This window comes from Thamnophis sirtalis, unplaced genomic scaffold, assembly GCF_051295495.1.
Source record: "Thamnophis sirtalis isolate CommonGarterSnake01/CBP01778 unplaced genomic scaffold, rThaSir2_p1.2 scaffold_9, whole genome shotgun sequence".
NCBI lineage: Eukaryota > Metazoa > Chordata > Lepidosauria > Squamata > Natricidae > Thamnophis > Thamnophis sirtalis.
Window position 1 is genome coordinate 53,773,047 of NW_028261389.1, and position 21,895 is coordinate 53,794,941.

A 21,895-nucleotide genomic window follows, 5' to 3' on the forward strand; every position below is an offset into this window, starting at 1 on the left:
ATCACTTCTTGATTACACATTCTGGCAGAAAGGCAGGGAGGAGGGACAAAAGGTACTCTTTGATAAGGGGAAATGAGGAGGTATGGAATTGTACAGAGAGCTACATTAGGCATATGGGAATGACTGATTTGTTACACGAGGCGGCAAGAGGATGCAAGGCTAATTCTGTGTGTTTATATCTCAGATAATAGAGGCCTCTCATCTCTGTGTGTATCTGTGTATTGCTATTCACATAGACACCCGAAATGAATTCGGCTTCCTTATCTAAAAGCTTTCCCAGGACTGTTCTTTCCATATGGCTCTTTGGCAAATGTTCACTGGGATCCTTCTGATCCAGATAGAATTGATCCAGATATTCTATCCTATCCTATTGATCCCAGCTAATTTCACCCAGCCAATTATGGGATAGTTTCCCACATCTCCTCCTTTTTTATTTTTTAAATGGAAGCAATTGCCATGGGTTGTTTCTTTCTCACAAATCCCCCTTCCATTGGATATCCAGGGATTATTAATTCTGATGTATTGACACTTATTAATAATGCGTGATGCTTCTGGATAGTCGCGTCCGCAATACTCTGCATAGTGGATCTCAATAATGGTATTATGCATGGCAACATAGTTAATCCCAAAAATATCATCCCAATAAAAAATAAACCTTGCTTCCAATTGTTAAAAATACCTCCAAGCCAACCGTCAGTGTCCAATATGCCTTTCCAAGTTTGTACAGGAACATGTGCAGTTTGTATCATAGTTCGAGTTATTTTTTCTATCACAATTCCAGAATCATCAATTTGTATACAACAATTACTAAGATTAAATTTACCACACACTCCACCTTCGGCAGCGAGCAAATAGTCTAAGGCTAAACGATTTTGCATAATATAAGTTCTTGACAATACACTTTCTTTTGCAAGCTTAGTTAATGCCAATGCAGTTTCATTTGTAATTATTTCTAATACAGCTTGTAATCTAATAATGCGATTTATCATGTATATGGGCGTTCTATATCCCCACGATCCGTCTTGTGCCCACGTCGCGGGATCATAATATGCAATAATTCTCTCAGGGGGCCACTCATCATCCTTCCAGTTACCTATTTTTATCCCTTTAGAAAGATCTATTGTACGTTTACGTCTTTCAAGAGTATCATATACAGGGACTCCCAATTTTTGTTTTTTCTCTATAGGCATTAGGAAGAATGAAGGCTGAATCGCCTCTAAGATGCATGACCCATACCAACCCGTGGGTAACATATTATAGGCAAAATTACCACATATCCAATATAACCCATCAGGTGAATTCCACACAATAGTATCATTTTCAGGGTCTGAAAGTCCTCGTAACTTAGTTACTTCCAGCAATGAGTTTTCAGGTTTGGTCATATTAGTTTGTGAAACCCAAGTGTTATTTTCCCACTCATTAGAACATTTTAAAAATCCCATAGGTTTATTTCTTTTAGTCTGTTTATTTTTATTTCTGGTATAACATATGTGACCTATTATATGAGAGGTAACTTGCCAGGTTTCATTGAAGTTGTTAGTAAAGGTGAAGTTCCCTTTCCATTGTGCTATTTCAGTATAGTTTGCTTCTTGTACATGCCATGGCCAGCGATCTCCCATAGTGGTTCCTCCACATACAAAACAATTTTTTAACATAAGTTCTGTAGCAACTTCTTGAGCCAAATTAATAAACATATTTTTTGCTTTTGGAGGTGTAGGTAGATTGTTAAGTTTAGCAATCTCCTGCTCATAAGTCCAAAAAAACTTTACAGGTTGATTTGTCAATTTTGTTGCTTCAGTCTTTACAATAATATATCCATAAGGATCCTTTCCTGCTTTATCTATACCAATACCATAATGATAGTATCGGGTGCCTAAAGTACCTGCTACCTGTGCAGAAAGGCAGAGTGGTGTGCAGTGATGGGATTGACAATCAGTAGTGACTGGAGTAATAGAAAGATCGAAATTGTTAGGTCCATAGCCACTTGTATACCAATATACACTCGGTTGGGTATAGCCTCCATGTGCTGAAAGTGTCGAGCGAGTGAATAAATATCTATGGTTTTGGATATATGATTGTTCCCACGACTGTCCTCCACAGGTTACCCCCGCGGATCCTGTTCCTTGCCCTATAGCAATTGCTAAACATGTATCAAAACAAACAGTAATGGGTGCCATTCCCTTTGAAACATTATGGGCTATGTACCCTGATAATCTTTGTGCTGTAAGAAATTGATGTTTTAAACTAGATCCTCCTTTATAGCCATAAACATAGATGCTACTTGTTATAGGTCCTACCGCTTTTGGTTCATAACATTGTATCCCATTTGGTGTATAGCATTGATTGTATTGTGTATTGTTATGTGTGCATGGTGGTATTAAAGTTCCATTGCATTCAGGTTTCATAGTATAATATATTAAGGTCATGGAAATTGTTTTGCCTTGTTTGGTTTTTTGTAAACAGGCTGTGCAAATGTCCTCTTTTATCTCTCTTTTTGTTAGGTGGCGAGAGCTGCCTCCTCCTATTTCTTGTTGATAACTCAATAGTGTTAAGAACCACTCACTAACTGGGGGAAATTTTATACTTGCTCTTGAGGTTACTTCTGTTTTTATTATTTTATTAGGTAACCCTTTTTGGTATTGTGTGCATTGATAAACAGCCGTTCTCTTTCGGGTGTGAAATACCTCTCACATTTTGGATTGCCTTTTTGAATTTTGCAGGCAAAAATTGCCATGTAATTAAACACGCTGCAGCTGGATTTTTCAAATAACAAGTTAAGGTAACTTGTGTATTGGCTTCTCCGTATGTATCGTGAGGGTAGATGCATATCCCTTGAGAATTGCAGTGTTCCCCATTGGAGTATGGAATGATCGCTCTTTTTGAGTGGTTGTGTGTGAAAGGAATTTCTTGAATATCCTCCACTATTCCCTTCTTATTTTTGCGTTCATATTCACATGCCCCCCATATGATTAAAAGCACAATTCCCATCCCCAACATCATCAGCAAAAGGTGCAACAGAAAATGCTTACAAGACATCGGAGGAGCCCAAAGATCCCAAAATCCCATTTCCTGTCCAGGCGAAGGTCCTCTGAAAAATGGGCATCGGGGCTGACGTACTCTGGGAACATATGACGGCCAACGACCTGTTCCGGACGGATTTTCATCTTGAGTACTAGATATCAAAAGAGGGGTCAATAGATCTTACGTGATAATCGTTAGAAAAAGGGATTGTCAATAGTTAGTTGTACTGTTGGTGTGATACGGAGTTCAGTGTGAGAAGGATTGGTATAGGAAAAATATTCCTCAAGATACTGTTCAATTATCACAATGTCACACGGGATCCTGCAGTCAATGCACAGCTCACAGGAATAACAGTGGGAGCAGCAGCAATTCTAGTCGTCTGTTGTTTGAAACAAAAGGGATAGGCTTGCTTCGGGATCCTTTTTATCATCTGTCTTCACTGATTTCTCATGAAACGGTCGTATGCATCTTCCAGGAACCCACAGCACTCTGTCCGGGAGTTGTACAGCAGCGTATCCACGTCCCCAAGTAACGAGCTCCACGGGGCCCTTCCACTGAGGGTCTGGTAATTGTCTGTAATAAACAATAGGGCGGGGAGAGACTACGCTACTCTGAAAATGTCTTTCCCCAGCTGTGGAAGCTATGGGTGAGCCTGTAAGATTCAAAAATTCTGTGTGTATAAGGCTTTGCTTAAACGGTTTTGGATTTCAGGCAGCCCTATCTTAAAGGGGCCTTGCTGTTTATCAAGCATCATTTTTAGTGTTAAATTTGCTCTTTCCACAATTCCTTGTCCTTGGGAATTGTATGGGATGCCAAATTTATGGACAATAACTCCCATAGGAATTGCGTTACCTTGCCTGCTACAGGTTGAGCACTGTTGGATGATCGCTACAGCCTCAGTTTTTGAAATTCCAAACATCTTCACTAAGGCTTTTGCATTTTGATGAAAATACTCATGGCTTTCCCATGGAGTTGCAAATCCAACAAAACTTTCCCTAGCGGCTTTGTCTGCATAATCATTTCCCTCTGTTAGCATTCCAGGAAGTGACTGGTGACTCCTAATATGAGCCACAAAATATTGAAATTTTCTATCCATAATTAATTGCTGTAACTGTAAAAACATATCTAACAATTGCTTATCTAGGGCTGGTGAAAGATAGGCATCAAACAAATTATTAATCACTTGGTAAACATACAATGAATCCACAATTAAATTAAATGTTTGGTCTTTTAATTTCTCAAATGCTAATATGGATGCAGCCAACTCAGAACGCTGTGCTGAACTCTGAGGGTGCGTGTGGTAAATCACCCATTGTCCTGAGATTTGATACACACATGCACCCCTGTTCTTAGTTCCGTCAGCAAAAACTGTGACTGCATTTTTAATTGGCAGTTTACTTTGTAAGGAAGTCAATTGTAAATGTTGTAGATTCAGTAACAAAAACCTATAATCTGTGGGATAGTGGTATTTAATTGTCCCTAAATAGTCACTTAAGGCCAATTGAAGTGCATCTGATATTTGAAAATATTTTTCCCACCAAGGTAGTGGATATGGAATGTAAAAAGTTTCTGGATCCGTTCCAAGTATAGCTCGAGCTCTCTCTCTTAACTTTATAATTATCTGGGATAACAATAGAGGTTTTGTTGAAACTGTTCTCCCCGGGCTGTTTGCTAAGTGTATCCATTCAATCACTAGCACTTTTTTCTGTTGTGTTTGCAACAAACACCCTGTGGGCAAGTTTTTGGTATTGAAAATAGCAGCTGAGATAGGAACGTGTGAAACCATCCTGTCCACCCATTTCTTTGCTAAGGCTGCCTCAATCACCTGAATACACTCTTTTTCTTTGTCCCCTATGGTTAGTATAGCAGCAGGCTCCTTTCCTCCTGCCAGCAATGCAAATAAGGGTTGTAATTGACTCGTAGTTAATCCCATGTAGGGACGTGCCCAGTTAATTGAACCCAAATATTGTTGTAACTGCACCAAACTACATTTATCCATCTCAGGTAGTTTTGGAATTACTGGTGAGGCATGAGATGTCATGATTCTATGTCCCAAATATAAATATGGTGGCATAGTTTGAATTTTTTCTGAAGCAATTTTAAATCCTTTATCATTAAAATCTTGTATGATCTCTGTTAAAATCTGTGGATATGCACTTTGTGCATCTTTTTCTATTGCTAGCAAGATATCATCCATGTAGTGGTAGAATAGGATACCTTTATACTTGGCTCTAAAATGTTTTAAAATATTATTAATATAATATTGACAAAGCGTTGGGCTATTTAGCATTCCCTGGGGTAAAACTTTCCACTGATACCTTACTGTTGGCTCACTATAATTTAGTACAGGAATTGTAAATGCAAATAATACTCTGTCCTTTTTATGTAAAGGTATTGAGAAGAAGGCATCTTTTAAATCAATAACTGTTAAAGCATAATTTTGAGGAATTATATTAGGATTTGGTAATCCGCATTGCAGGGGTCCATTTCATTTATTCTTAATACAAAACATTCATTACCATCAGTTCAAAAAGCTATATGTAAGCCAATGAGCTCTATTTTCTTACTGTCTCTGTCCCTCTAGGTCTGAAAGCAGTTACACACACGCTTCTCTCTCCCCCCCTTCTCCTGTTTCCTTCCAAGGAAAGGCTCAGGGGGAAAAAGGGGGGGGGGGATGGCTGGGCTAACCTCTCACAAACTCTCCTTTGTTCTCACTCTGCCTTCTCTCAACAAGCTTGGAAATGATAACACACAAACATATACACATACCATTAAACAATCTTTGCAACTTACTGTTTCTTTATATGAAAGAAATCAAAGTACGTGCATACCAACTTTTACCATTTAACATACTAACACTGCAATCAAACTGCTTGTGTAAATTAACTTCACCTGCAAAATCCTTTGTCATGCATTCTTCAAACAGCGAGGAATTTCAGAGAGCAGTTTAACCTAACTACTCTTTTCACCCTCACTCTTTTCACCCTTTGGCTTCAAGCCAAAACCCATTTACAAACTTCAAAACATCAATTTAATTCAATTCTCCTCTTTCTCTTTACCTCTATTCACTTTATTTTTTCACTCTTTCTCTACCTTACTCCAAAGTTAGGGTTGCCCCAAACTGAGACAACAAATCTCTCCCCCACAAATTAACATGCAATTTTAAAACAACCGGTCAGATACGTGCCTTAATCACAGAACCTGGGATGGACACCTAAGAATTGTTTTAACAGACATTACATCAAAGTAATCAAGTCCAATTACCTAGGTCTTCCCATTCAGTCAGGCTTTACCTCATTACTTACTAAATTTCTTACTTTTGCTCGAAGTTATGCCCATTCTATCTCCTTAAACACATCATTTGCATCTGGGTGGGGCTCGAGCTCTACTTTTTCTTTTAAAAGACAACTATTACAGCTGCAACAATTTTCATCTGATGGTGGCCAGAAAGTCAACAAATTTGTTATAAAATTGAACACTTTAAAATCCCTGTCTTTTGGATTGAAAACATCTTATCTACAATTACCTTGAGGGTGCACAAAAACTTAGGCACACATTCATGCATGCACAAAAACATTTTTTCTCCATTCCAATTCAGATCTGACACGAGCTTTTGTAATTAGAGCTGCAAAGAGTGCAGGTTTCTGAGAAATGAAACATCTGTGAAAAAGTTTCAGGTGCTCAGGCAGAAAAGTGTGCTTAAAGCAATCAGAAGAAAAATTAGATGAGTCAGTAAGAAAGGAGTAACAAGAACTCCTTGAGACAAGAAATGAAATAGAGGTAGCCGGAATCACTGGAAGAAATAGGAAGAGCCAGGCAGATTCACTTGCCAAGAGATTGAAATGAGAAGGAAAATAAAAGACAGCCTTTTGCGTGGGGCTAGCCGAATGCCCCAAAACTAATCTCCCGATTGTGAAACAGACAGAAGCGTAACGTTGAGAAGCTTCAAAGGCATACATACAAGGGAAAAGAAAGCCTTGGATTCAGAGTGAGAGTGTGAATTTAGCAAAGAGGTTTTCAAATATAGCAGGGGGGTGTCTGTTCCCCCCATCACGGCTTGTTCATGAGTTTTGAAACATTCCGTGATGATCTGCCAAGTGGAAAGTATTTTTGCTGCTGAGTACCATTCATTTGGCAATAAAACATAATTTTCAGACAAACTCTGCAATAAACCTTGCACATATGGAGACAAATCTTTTAAAACACTAGATGGCAAGGGAGTGAACACAGGGTTTTGTCCTGTAAAATCAACAGGAAAAGCAGCCATTAATTTCAGGTCCTCCAGTTTCACGTCCTCCCCACTTCTCTTTTTTTGCATTCCTGCAGTGAGGGGACCGAGTGAGTACTCAGTACTTTTTAAAACTGGATAAATATTAGATTTTTCTGCCTGAGGAGCCTGTTGTTTGATCTCTGTTTCCTTAATTTCCTCTGCAATTTCTGTTGTTACTTTTTCATATTTAGGAGGGATATCAGATTTTTCTGGGGTGTTAGATTTTTCTTCTTGAGGAGTTTGCTTTAAAATCTCCTCTTTGCTTTCCCTTTTCTCTCCCCCTATAGCCTTTGTTGTTATTTCCTCATACTTGGGAGGGGCAGTGGGGTTTAGAGATGCTAATTCATCTGCCTGCTTTTTGGAAAGCGTGAATGTGTCTCCGTTATCCTTTAATATAATGTTGTGAGCTCCAACTATTTGTCTAATTTCCTTAAGGTGAGCGATCTGCTCTTTAATTTCCTTAAGGCGAACCACCTGTTCTTTAGATAAATCTGTCCCCATACTTACGGATTGGCCTGGGTAAGAGATGGGGGTGTTGGGCACGCGATGAGTCCGTTCGACCTGTCCGGGCCTCCCTGCGTCGCACCTCGACTGATTCCTGGCGTTGTGAAATGGATCACGTCAGAGGTCACCACTTGTGAGAGTGAGCTTGCATTGGGAATACAAGCATTCTCACAATCCGATGGACCACTTCACGAATTCTAATTCCTAGGCTGCTTTGGCAATGAGACACGCACACACTGCAGACTGGGTGAAAAATGGTGCTTTCTGGCTAAACCAGAACACTTTTTATTAGGAAAGTTCAAAGAAAGCTAGTCAGCAGTTTAATACAAAGGATCTCACAGTATGTTACAAATCACTTCTTGATTACACATTCTGGCAGAAAGGCAGGGAGGAGGGACAAAAGGTACTCTTTGATAAGGGGAAATGAGGAGGTATGGAATTGTACAGAGAGCTACATTAGGCATATGGGAATGACTGATTTGTTACACGAGGCGGCAAGAGGATGCAAGGCTAATTCTGTGTGTTTATATCTCAGATAATAGAGGCCTCTCATCTCTGTGTGTATCTGTGTATTGCTATTCACATAGACACCCGAAATGAATTCGGCTTCCTTATCTAAAAGCTTTCCCAGGACTGTTCTTTCCATATGGCTCTTTGGCAAATGTTCACTGGGATCCTTCTGATCCAGATAGAATTGATCCAGATATTCTATCCTATCCTATTGATCCCAGCTAATTTCACCCAGCCAATTATGGGATAGTTTCCCACAGTCCTGACCATCTCTCTGCGCATGTGGAGGAAGGGAGTTTCCTGCCAAGGCCAACTGTCCAGCATTCCAGCTTGATGATGTTTTTTGAAGATATCTCCCACCTGACAGTTGGGTGAATTATTATTGGACTATGGAATGGGGTGCCAAGGGGAGGGGATTGAATTATACATGATATCCATTGCTTTCATGCCAATTTACTCAGACTCAGCTTTGCTTTGCTACTTATCGTTTGTAATTAGTAAAAGTACACTTAATTCTAAGAATGGAGTTGAGTGGTTTCTTTCCTGATTATTAAATGAAGCAGCACCTGACAGTAGTCTACTTTGTCAAGTAGACAAAAGGTTGCAAAAGCTGATCACATGACCCCAGGACATTCCAAACATCATAAATGTGAGTCAGCTGTCAAGCATCCAAATGTAAATCATATGACCACGGGAATGCTGCAATGGTCATAAGAATGAAAAATGGTCATAATTCACTTTTTTCAGTGCTGTTGTAACTTTGAATGGTCACTAAGCAAACTGTTGTAATTCGAGGACTACTATGTTTCCTATTGTTTGCCAAATTTTATGAATATATAACTCAAAATAACATTTCTTTCCTATCAAAATATTTTTTAAATTATTTACTATTAACTTAAGAAGAAAGAGAGGAAATGATTTTAACATTCTTAATGTCATTGTTTTTTCCTTGTTCCAAGTTCATTCATAGAATGTTGCCATAAAATAACATGTTTTTTTGTCAAACTAACCTTGTTTTGGACTTCTCTGTAAGTTGAGGTAACCAGACGTCCCGCTTTTGGTGGGACAGTCACGATTTTCTACAATTTGTCCCGCGTCCCACGTCGTTATCAAAAAGTCCCGATGTTTCATTTTTAATTTTGGCGCCTTCTCGCTCGCTCGCCCGATCTCCCATTTTTGCCGCATTGCAGCTTGCTCACTCGCTCCCCCGCCCATCCGCACTAAGTCTAAGCCAGCCCAGCCTGCTGCTCATTGATTAGCTGGAGTCCAGCCAATCAGTGAGCGGGCTAGGGGCGGAAAAGTGTAAGCTTCGCACTGCTTGACTTGAGTCTCCATTTCGCCTTCGCCTTCTTGCTGCTTTAGGTAAGCAACTCCGGCGGTGGGACTCAGCAGGCTTCGGTTGGGCGGCGGCGGCCTAGCTTTTGCAAGGGAAGGCCTTCCCTTGCGAAGGCCTTCCCTAGCGAGGCCACGGGCTGGCAGTAGCCGCTATGGCCTAGTTTTCACAAGGGAAGGCCTTCCCTAGCGAAGCCGCAGGCTGCAGTAGCCGCCGCGGCCTAGCTTTCGCCTTCCCTAGCAAGGCCGCAGGCTGGCAGTAGCCTCCGTGGCCTAGCTTTCACCTTCCCTAGCAAGGCCGTGGGCTGGCAGTAGCCGCCACGGCCTAGCTTTCACCTTCCCTAGTGAGGCCGCGGGCTGGCAGTAGCCGCAGCCTAGCTTTCCCCCCCAGCCCCCCTCTCCACACCTGCTTAGTGATCCTAGCATTGTTGTTCCTCCACAGTCCAGTCCAGTGTCTTATCTGTTCCTGCTGCCTCTCTGCCTGCCTGCTCCCTGTTGCTTCCATCCATCGCTGCGAGGATCCATCACATCGGAGTTCTGCTGATTCTGCCTGCCTGCTGGTAAGTGAGCCGGGTTTTTTTCTTTTATTTTTTTAATGTATTTTAAAACAATATTTTATTTATTGTGCATAGGATTTTTAAAAATAATTTTATTCTGTGTGGATTCTTTTTTTAAATTGTCTTAGACTATTTAAAAAAAGATTCTATCCAAAATAAATTGAAATAAACCATTTTTAAAATTAGTATTTTAAAATACTAGTAGTATTGTGCATAGAATTTTTAAAAATGGTTTATTTCAATTTATTTTGGATAGAATCTTTTTTTAAATAGTCAGGAGTAATTGACACTGAATTTGCACTTTTAATAATCAGGAAGCACATACTGAGTTTCTTTGAAAGAAAATCCAATAATTTAAAAATCCAATAATTTGTTTCCTAGTATAATTGGATTGCTTATTAGTAACCTATGACTATCACTAAGTGTTGTAGCTTATGATTCTTGATGAATGTATTCTATTTTATTTTTCTTTATTTACACTGAGAGCATTTTCAACGAAAACAAATTCCTTGTGTGTCCAATCACACTTGGCTAATAAACTATTCTACTCTACTCTACTCTACTCTATTCATTTCTATTTCAATTCTAATAAGGAGTTTAGCTTCTCTCTCTTGAAAATGTAAGCTAGCATAAGGCATTATAATGCAAGCTAGCCTTAGCTTTCAAACAGTTCATTTAGTGACCCAAGTTACAATGGCATTGAAAAAAGTGACTGATGACCATTTTTCACACTTAGCGACCATTTTTCACACTTAGCGACCGTTGCAGCATCCTCATGGTCATGTGATCAAAATTTTGATGTTTGGCAACAGATTCGTATTTATGATGGTTTCAGTGTCCTGGGGTCATGTAATCACCTTTTGTGACATTTTGACAAAATATAAAATTTTTAATCAAGCCCCCCCCCCCCCGGGTCAATGGTGTCCCTCTTTACCAATCTGAAAATCTGGTCACCTTACTGTAAGTGTACATAGGCATTAACACATACCTACACTGCGAAGGGGCTGATGGGCAAGTGTAGATGGTTGCAGATGGGTCGACACGCATACCTCCCAAATCTCAACTATGTATTGTGTGGAGATATGTGTCCTGCATGCCAATTAGTTGGTCCAACTTCATGCTTTATTGTTTGAGTGTCCACTAAACATTAACGTTTGCAGAAGTATAGGTGCAACAACTTTGCAACCATTTCTGAATGACACATACTGTATGTTCCCTCATGTGCAGTGACACAGAAGTGTAACACAGCTTTCTTCTTCTCAGGATTATTGTCATTTCAATGTTCTATATAACCAAATGTTTTTTTCTGTATTTGAAATATTCTCATGCAAATTGAATTACGCAGGTGATGCTCCTCTTTCACAGGATGTCAGCAAGAGGATTTTTATGAGATTTTTACAGGTATTATACTGACCAATAGATTTCTGATCTCAATTCAAAGTGCCAGTCATATGTATAAATTCCTAAATACCATGGTAACCAATCATACCAAATGATACAGCCTGTGCAGCTGGATTATTCAGAGCCCCTGCTTAAGATTCCAGTCTGACATAAAGTGCATTTGAGGAAGCAGGCCTTCTCCATTGTACCCCGACGATACACATGATGCTCCTGATCAGTGGTGGGTTGCTACCAGTCTGCACTGGTACAGGAAATCAGGCGTACGTTTGCGTACCAGTAGAGCCGGAGGCCCCTGTACAAGTACGGTCCCTCCCCTGGCCTACCCCTGCTCACTCTTCCCACCCACCCAGTTGCCGCTTGCTTCCTCTCTTGTCCCGCCTGTCCGCACCGTGCTTGCCCCGCCCACCCACTTCTTTTGCCCGAGCAGAGGACTTGGCTGTTGGAAGAAGCACCCCCATGCTTTGTTCTCTTTGACAACCACCTCGTTTGCAATGGAGTGGGGAGAAATCCATGCATTAGAGGGGGGAGAAGGCCATCCCTAGCAGAAACTCAGATTTCTCCCCACCCCACTCCAAACAAGGCGGCTGTCAAAGAGAACAAAGCTGCTGTTTTGGGCCAAGAAATGACGCTTCTGAGGGGGTCTCCCCGGATGGCACATGAGGTTGCCTCGCCCCCTTCTGCCCCATGAAAAAAAAAAGAGCAGCTCCTGACGCTGCTCGGCCTGAAATATGAGGATCGTGGAGGAAAATGTTTTCAGGCCGAGAAGCAGCAGCGTAGAAAGTGCAGACCTCCTAAACTCTGGGAAGTGGCTGCCAGCGGTGCTCTCAGGGCAAAGACATTGTGAGTGGAGAAGCCTTGGCCCGCTCAGGAGCAGCCAAGAGCTTGCCACCCCCTCTTACACCCGCCAAACCTCCTCCCACCACAGATGCAAGAATCATGGAGGAAAGAGCTTTTAGGTGGCAGCACCTTCCGCACACACTGTTTTTGGAATCAGGGAGGGGATCCTCCGCCTGAAAATGCTTTCCTCCATGATCATCACTTTTCAGGTGGCAGATCTCACCAGGAGAAAAGAGAAGGCGTGTCTGTGGTGGGAGGAGGCTTGGCAGGTGTCAGAGGGGCGACGAACGCTTGGAGGCTCCTAAGGGGGCCAAGGTTTCTCCACTTGCAATGTCTTCACCCTGAGAGCATTGCTGGCAGTCGCTTCCCACAGCTCACGAGGTCTGCTGCTTCTCAGCCTGAAAATGCTTTCCTCCACGATCCTCATATTTCAGGCTGAGCAGTGTCAGCAGGAAGAGAGTGAGAGTGGAGCTGCTCTTTTTCCACGCGGGGCAGAAGGATGCGAGGCAGTCTCAGGTGCCATCCGGGGAGAGCCCCTCAGAGGTGTCGCTTCTTGGCCTGAAACAGCAGCGAGGAAGGAGTGTCTGGCAAGAGCCCCGCCACTGAGCTGAATTCACCAAAAGCGGCACCAGCAGCAATGGGACATGCTCGAGGAAGGGAGAGCGGGAACTGTCTGAATTGTGCTTCAGTTGCTGTCACCGCTTCTGCTGCTACTGCAGCCACCAGAGACTCCTTCCTCACTTTGTTTCGGGCCAACAAGCAACACCTCTGAGGGTCCCTGGATGGCATCTGAGGCCACCTTGCCTCCTTCTGGCCTGCAGAAAAAAATAGCAGCTCCCCTTTCCCTTTCCTCAGCCTACACTATTCAGGGGGTGGGGGAAAGTGCCCCTTGGCTACCCCTCCAGGAGGACCACTGCGTATCCTCCAGGGGTGGGAGGTTGAAGGGGTGACCGCAGGTGAAGAGAGTTGATGGGTTTTGGCAGCATGAGAGAAAGACTTCAAAGTCAGTGGAGGTGATGTGTGGCTGGTGTGTCTTGTTATGACTTTCCCCGGGTGCAAAATCCTTTAAAAATAAAGTTTTAGGTTAGCGGGGGTGGGGGGTTGTTAAAGGTTGAGGTGTGGGGGGGGGAGAGAGAAAGAAAGAGAAAGAGTAAGAGAGAAAGAAAGAGGAAGGGAGGGAGGGAGAGAGGGAGGAAAGAGAAAGACAAGGATAGAAAGGGAAAGGGAAAGAAAAAGAAGGAAAGAAAGAAGGAAGGAAAGGAGGAAAAATTTGGTTGCTAAGCAAGAGTGTTGTTAAATGAGTTTCACCACATTTTACAAGTTGGCCACAGCCACTCAGTCACATGACCACCTAGCCCACAAAATAGGCCACACCCAGAGAATAAGTAGTAAAAAAATTGAAATCCACCACTGTTCCTGAGCCTCAAATGCTATATACATATAGATTTTCAATTATTTCACTTAGTGACAATAGTAACAGCCTACTGATTTTATGTGGTTTTCTTCTTGTTATTTATTGCACTCTTGGATAGAGTTTATCACCAAGAGTCATTTGACTAGTATATCATGAAAATGTTAATAAATAAAATAAATTATGGAATTGTACTGTGATAGAGAGAGAGAATAAAACAAAAGATATTAAGTTTTATCTTTGCTTCTTAAAATCATATATGAAGCCTAATCAAAAATAAGTGTCTATTTTAATTTCCTCACAAATGTATTTTAATGCACCACTCAGCAGAAAATAAAACTGGACAATGAATTTCAATGAATTTTATTTTGTATTTATGGTTTCTCAACAATCAATATAATTATCTGTAAATAAACTACATTAAAATGTTTTGCTGCTAAGCAGGCATCAGTAATAACGTGCACATGAGTAAAAACTTTGCTTACTCTCAAGTATATTTTTAAAATGAACAAGCAGCAAATAATACTGATTCAGTCTAAGCTGAAACACCAGGCAAACACAGATTTAATTCTAAATACAATATAGGAAGGGATCAAAATGGATCTATTATCCAGTTTGTGATAGTTTATTTAAATTACAATATATTTTATAAGCATAAATATGTAGCTAATGACTCCAAAAATGTAGTTATGCAGACACAAAAAATATTATGACCAAGCAAATTCAGAAATCTCAGGCCTCAAAATTAGCAACCTACAAACCTACATTTTATGTCCTTTTTCGAGTTGTAAACACTTTTGATAAACAAAGGTATTTCAACATATATTAATATATTTTGACATTCAAAGTTGTAGAATCAATATGGCAGAATTATTGTTAAAAACACATATCTACAAATATTATTCCCTGTATTCCTGTTCCCCCAATTACACAAAGTATTTGGCATAATTATAACAATCTTACTGCATACACAACCATTTGTTTTCCTTCCCCAAACATTATTGTACTTCTTATTAAAATTAATCAGTTATGTACAAAAATACTTGAACATTTATTATATAAAATTTCTATAGCTACCATTAATAGCATATACCTACTGGGAGTTTCTCATTGAGGGAATATAAAAAGTGGTCAATAATATTTCAGTTAAATTATCAACAAAATAAACTGATAAAATCAATCCAAATTTCCCAACAAAACAGGGAGGTAACTTTAATGGTACAATTGAAAAGTACAGACCACATGATATCAATCAAATACTACAAACAGTATGTTTTGTGTGGGGGATAAGAAATGGAAAAATTGCCTGTACATTTGTTTTTATGTTTAGTCTGTACAGTTGCAGAACTAAATGTGAGCTTTCAAAAACACAGGAGCTTTCTAGCAAAATGCCAGTTACGGCTCCATGTGGGATGAGTAAGAGCACTTTCAGAGAAAACATTTTGCAGGATAGGGGTTAAAATCTGGATTACTTTTAGTTGCCAACAAGTTTTCAATCTGTGCCCTAAAATCCCCTCTCTTTCCACCATCTAAACCATTATCCCTTAAATTATTTTCTCTACTTTTTTGCAGTGGAATATAGAGCAACAGAATGGAAGAACTTTCATTCAGAAGATTTATATATAATAATAACAAGGCTGAATCTTGTCTTTAAAAATCTGCTACTTCAATTAATTCTACTTGTAAATAGCCTCATTCTCCTGAACATTTGCTTGAACTCAATTGCTTTCAGTGTTTTCATCTTAAGATTCTGACAGTGGTTTTTTTTTTCTTGATTCACATTTAAATTGACTTATTCATTTTGGCCATTAAAATAATCTGAGAAGTTAGTTTCTGTGTCTTACATCAATGATCTTAAAAAAAATAACTGTACATATTGGCTACATTTTCTATAATACAATAATTATTAACATTTATTATCTTCATGGAACTGTAAATTGCACCTATCTAAAATAAAATAAAATGGAAGGGGGCAAATTCTACACGCATGTAAAATAACTAACCACTATCAGAATGCTAGAAAAAAGATATGTAAGAAACAAGTTCCAACAACATACATACAAATATTGAATAAAACACAATAACATGTCAGTAGAAAGAAACCAACCCAAACTTTTCCCCCCTAGAAATTCAGCTACAACATCTTTGTAATAGAACCTTTTCCAGTGCAATATGATTACAAACCACAAGAGCTTTATTGGATTCATTAGCTTCAAATCAAATTTTATTGTCAGAAAGTACACTGTTGCACTAATATAAGGCTTTCAAGGGAAAGTATGCCTTGATGTTGTTTGATCAGCTAGGTTCCAGGTTCAAATTTATATGCAGAATCTCATTTGCTGTTTGCTATGCTAAATATAGAATTTTCAGTCTCATTGCCTCTAGTTTCTGGCTTTTTAAGCTAGTACTTAGTTAAGTACTTAAAGTTGAGCAGTTTTTTTAAAATAAACAGGAAGATATGTGAAGAATATTAAAGTGCCTATATTAGTTATGTTTTTCATTTAAGTAATCCAAAAAATGACTTTTTGACTTTTATTTATAACTGAGATACTTTTCGTGGAAGAGGCCTGGGTCGAGGCACCTGTTCTGTTCTCTTGCTGCGGTGCTCCAAATTGCTTGGTCTGACCAACAGAGGTTTTGGGGGTAATGCTGGTGGATCTGTAGAAATGGGAATGGAAAGGCTGTGAGGTAGTGGGACAGGACGCCTCAGAGTCCGCTCATAAACACTATAAGGTGGAGGAGTCTTGCTCTCTTTTCTTATTGGCTCTTCGGAAATGTTGCAATTAGAAAGAGGAACTGGATGTTCATTGATGTGAGTTTCAAAACCAGATGTTTCAGATGTGCTACATCGACTAAGTGAAGAAATGCCACTGCTGTAACTTCCAGACAAGACTGGAGAGTTGGAAATGAGCCCGGACGAATGGTAGTCCATAGGAGATGATGAAAATGATTGCACAGAAGCCTGAGTTTAGAAAAGAAAAAATTAGTCTGGAAATAGAAAGAAGAAATTAGGAGAGAAAAGGAAGTAGAGGAACATGCCTTTATATTAGTTCTGGGTCCCTGTTATTGTCCATGTTGTAAAAATACTTATTGTTATAACCTAAGAGTTTTGTGGTTTGAACATCAAAAATTGAATGGTGCTTATTCATTAATACTGTAAAACCTTGAATTACTGTGGTTGTATCTACTTTTAAATTACAATCGCCCAATCTATATTTGTTTTTATTTAGTGTATCAGATCACATAAAGCCAATATAGTAGACAAGTGAACTATGCAATATTGGTGGTGCCTTCAAAAGAGGGAGGGAGAGGGAGAAAGAGGGAGGGAGGGAGGGAGGGAGACAAAATTCAACAACCTATGAATGTTGGGAGGAATCATAACCCAAATAATTTGAAAGAGTCCCTGTTGCTCAACAAGGAGAATTTAATATATCTTGAACAGCAATCGTCTATTGTGAATGCTCCTGGAATTGCATGGATATGCTTTTATGTTATAGGATATAGTGAGAGAAATTAAAATGAAGAAATTAATCTCTTTATATTCATTCCAATTTGTGACCACTGTCTCCTGAATGTATTCAGCATATTGTCCTTTATGGAACTTTACACGATTTGTTCATTTATCAGAACAGAAATGACTAAAAAGCTTAGTTTTTTATTCCCATCACACAACACAAATTGGAAAGGCATAAAATACACATTTATGTTTTCAAGGTGAAAAGTCAGTCACAATTAATGTAAATTATGAGAAATAAACAATGCAGTTCTGCTTCTAAATGTATTGAAAACAGAACAGTACCTTCATTGGAGATCTTCCAGTAGAAGGGGAAACTGAGGTTAGGTGTCGAACTGGTGATGCTGTGGAGAAAATCATTTTCACATGAATTTAACATGGAGTAAGTGAGGAGTGTGATGGCTTGATAGAAATGAACAGCTTAGCCAAAATGAAGAAAAATGTGTGTGAGAGGAGAGAGGAAGGAAAAAATGCACATGCATTTTACACTGAGAGAGATTTATGAAATACATATCTATAATATGTTGATAAAGATGCAGATTGTAAAATTGCAACAGGATTAAAAACAGAGCCAGACATATGGACCTTAGATAAAAAACATAGAACTTCCTATTAAACCACCAACAGTTGGCTCAAAGAAAATCTTCTGGACAAAATAAGTACTGAAAATACTTTATAACAATAGAAATTTTATAAGAAGATGAACATGAACTGAGAGTATCCAGTAGAAGGAATATCTCTATTGGGAGATCTTGGTTAACCACATAAGTTTGGTCCATTCACTTCTCTCTCATATAAATCTCAAGTAAGAAATAGTATGAGGTAATAAAATGAATTATCAGACGAGGGTCAGACTGGTTTGAATTAACACACAGTTAAAAAAATTTACCAGTGGAAATTACTTCAGTACTGCAATATTTTAGAAGGTTGAAAAATAGTAATCAGAGGTTATATTTCCATCTTCTCATAAAACCCAAAATACATACATTTGGAAATGTCTTTCCTGCAGATGAGAAGCTGGTAACAGAACTATAATTAAAAGGGTCATTGTAAAATCAATTATTATAAGGTCTTCTCATTTCTCTAAAGAAGCTTGGACCATCAGGCCTATTAAAAATTAAATGGTAGTGGCTTTGCCAAAATAATAACATCTCAAAGCACTCTTCTCAATCTCTCCCTCATTTTACTCTCCATGGTAGGCAAAGCCAAAAGTATAGCAAACACAGTATTTATTAGGAATGGCAGATCAACTATGCGGATGACACAGCAGTGGCAGGGCTTATCTGGGATGCAATGAAGATTATTATAGGGAAGAGGTGAAAGCTCTCCTGGAGTGATGCAATAAAAATAACCTGGTTTTGAATGTTAACAAAGGAGATCACTGTTGGTTTTAGAAAGAGCCAGCATAGTCATACTCCACTTTGTATCAAGGCTGTAGCTGTGGAGATGGTTAATAGTATTAAGTATCTGGGGGTGCATATAATTAACAATCCTACTTAGTCTCTTCATGTTATCTTTAGTGAAACTGCAAACCAGTGTTTGCATTTCCTGTGTTGGATGAGGAAAGCACTTCTTTCTCTTTCTGTTCTGGCCACTTTTTACAGAAGCACGATTGAGAGCATTTTAACAAACTGTATCACTGTTTGGTTTGATGGCAGCAGTGCCTCAGATAGAAGGTCCATACAGAGAATGGTAAGGACAACTGAGAAGATTATAGGAAACTTGCTTCCCATTACTCATGATACTGCTTATAAGCTAGAGGTGACATTCAATTTTTTTCTCTACCGGTTCTGTGGGTGTGGCTTGGTGGTGGTGGTCCTATAACTGGGTGGGTGATGGCTAACTCGATGTTGCTCACGCCCATGCCCATTCAGTTACAGGAACCCCCCCCCCCCCGCCAAGCAACACCCACAGAACCTGGTAGGAAAAAATGTGTGTATGAGCACAAGAAGGGCTCATAGTGAATGCTGTGGCAGAGAGAATCTGAATTTCTTTCCCTCCATTCACAACAGAGCTGCTGCTCCCAGGCCCCCCTCTCTCTCGAGGGTTGAAGTACCTTAAAGGGACAGGCTGCAGCAGCTGCGTTGTGAATGGAGAGAGAAAAGTTCGGATTCTCTCTATCACAGAATTGAACATTAAATGCAGCAGAAAGAATCCATATGTTTCCCCCTCCATTCACAGCAGAGCTACTGTTCTCTTTATGGTCCCCCTCAGCCCGGTCTCTCCCAGGGACTACCTTAAAGGGACAGGCTGCAGCAGTTCCACTGTGGAGAGGGAAACGTTCAGATTGGGTGGGTGGGTCGAGCAGCCAGAAGAGGTGAGCGGCGACCGGGCAGGCGACTGGGCAGGCATGGGTAATGCCAACTAGGGGTGATTTCTACTGGTTCAGGGAACCAATTCAAATCGTCCCTACCAGTTCGCCCAATCCAGTTTGATCCAGTCAAATTTCACCACTGTTATAAGTGCTATGTGCTTAGTGCTCAAAGCATTGTTAGAGACTCTACATATCCATTTTATGGTCTATTCTGTTGTCTTATAAACTCATAGTATTCTTTTTTGTGTGTGTCACAAACTGTATATGTATACATTCGAATTAGACTGTGATGTTTCTCTGTCATATATGTGTATTTATATGGGTATTTGCATAATGGTTATCTTTTGAGAGATGAATGTTATGAAATTTCATTTTAATGTATGCTGATTAGTGATAAAGTGGCAATAAAGATTTTTATTCTATTCTATTCCAAATAAAATTGCACAATCTAGGGTTCAGAAATCCTTTCAAAGCCTCTTCCAGAGGTTATCACAAAACTGTAATTTTTAAATGTGGCAGAAAAGAAAGATACTACAAATCTGGGAAATAATTAAATTCATTGTATTTATTCACTTCTTAAATTTTGTTGTGATTGTTTATATTTACTGTTCACTGTTTGATTGCAAGTCCCACCAGGGTTGTTGACAAGTTTTCTGGAAGTGGCTTGACATTACCTGCTTCCTAAGGCTAAGATAGAGTGACTGGACCAAAGTCTCCCAGCTGGTTTTGTGGTTAAGGCAAGACTAGAATTCAGTATACCAATTTCTAACCTGGTAGTTTAACCATTACACCAAACTATTCTGTTGCTCATGGTATGCAGAAATATGAACTAAGGACCATTACAGATAAAGCTCCACACCAAAAGTTGTGCCTTCTCTTTATTCCAGAATTTAGGAATGTAACTTTTCTTGCTTTGTTGTTTCAACATTCAACATTAGTTGTCCTCCTCAATGTTTGTTCCACTTGCAGCATTTTCTCCAAAATAATTTTTTCCTTTCTATGGTCCCTTGATCCTCCTGGCTGATTTACTGTTCCTGTTCTAAAATGATCTTGTATTCTTCTGGTATGTAATAGGAACCCAAAATCACATCCAGGCAGAATCGAGCTTTAGGTACAACATGCGTAGAACTAGTTGTATTAAAAAAGAAGACTAATAAAGTACAGACATACCAGTGGGACGAGGTGGCACAGGAGGAGACATGAGTTTTCCACTCTCTGACATGTTTTTGGCTTCTTTCCCATTGTCCAGGCTCCAACTGCTAGGAGTGCTAGTTACAGCTGTTAAAGCCATAACAACACAGATATTAATTGTTAACACTTTTGAGAATTACCAAATAACAGAAATATATCCAGCATATTTGAGATCAGTTACATATGTTTGGTATTTGAGATACAATATCAATAAATACAGATTTACATTTGTTTGATAACTCTCTTTTGTACTTTACAAAAATATATGGTAGCATATTAAAATAAATGATAGGCTTACCTTTCTCAGGGGCAGATAAACTAGGGTCACTTCGAGGCAAAGCACCATCACCGTTATGATTGAACCCAATTCTCTAAAATTTCAGAATAGTGTATTTTTATGATAGTGAATTTCAGTTACAGGTATAGAAACAAGAAAAGATTAGCTATTTCAGCAGAAATGTCTCTTCAGAAGCAAAAATACAAGAGAGAGAGTCTCATTAGACATAGGAAATGAAATGTTTTAAGGGGACTGATATTCATTCAAGTTTAACCACAAGAATACAGAGACTTTAAAGATGGCACTCCTGGAAAAAAAAATCACCTTTTTCCCTTTCTTCAAGAGGACTGAATGTGGATGTATCTTGATTTACAAGTCATGCAGCACTACATGACTCAAAGTAAAATGATTTTTTCTAAGTGCTCAACAAAACTTGATGCTTCCTTTGACAGCTTACAGCAAGACTCATACTGCAGTTAATTAATTTTACTACCTTCTTTTAAAATTGTTTCATAGACATATCTGAAAAACAAATTACCAATTTAAGCCAAGTGTATTAAGGAAACAAAAAATTTGGATGTGTTAAAAAATAAAATTTAGCAGAAAGAAGAAGGAAGAATGCTGAGAGACTATTACACATTAATTGGTTGCATATGCTAAACTACCCACCCAGGACACTAACTATGAATGCAGTTACTCAAGAATTGACAAATCATAGGCAACATTCACAAGAATACAATGTAACAGCTTTTCAGC

The 21,895-nt window shown here is 39.3% G+C and overlaps 1 protein-coding gene across 4 annotated transcripts in view; it reads right to left on the reverse strand.

The window, feature by feature from the left end:
• Nucleotides 1–14,190: 14,190 nt before the first annotated feature.
• DOCK4 (dedicator of cytokinesis 4) overlaps nucleotides 14,191–21,895 on the reverse strand; it is a 345,383-nt gene continuing 337,678 nt past the window's right edge. For all 4 annotated transcript variants that reach the window (XM_087723617.1, XM_087723614.1, XM_087723616.1 and 1 more), the window contains 4 exons: nucleotides 21,161–21,233; nucleotides 20,842–20,949; nucleotides 17,643–17,701; nucleotides 14,191–16,805 (listed from right to left, as the gene is read on the reverse strand). In XM_087723617.1, the coding sequence (XP_087579743.1) occupies nucleotides 16,380–16,805; nucleotides 17,643–17,701; nucleotides 20,842–20,949; nucleotides 21,161–21,233 (666 nt within the window). In that variant the 3' untranslated portion in view covers nucleotides 14,191–16,379. The remainder of the gene's footprint in view (nucleotides 16,806–17,642; nucleotides 17,702–20,841; nucleotides 20,950–21,160; nucleotides 21,234–21,895) is intronic.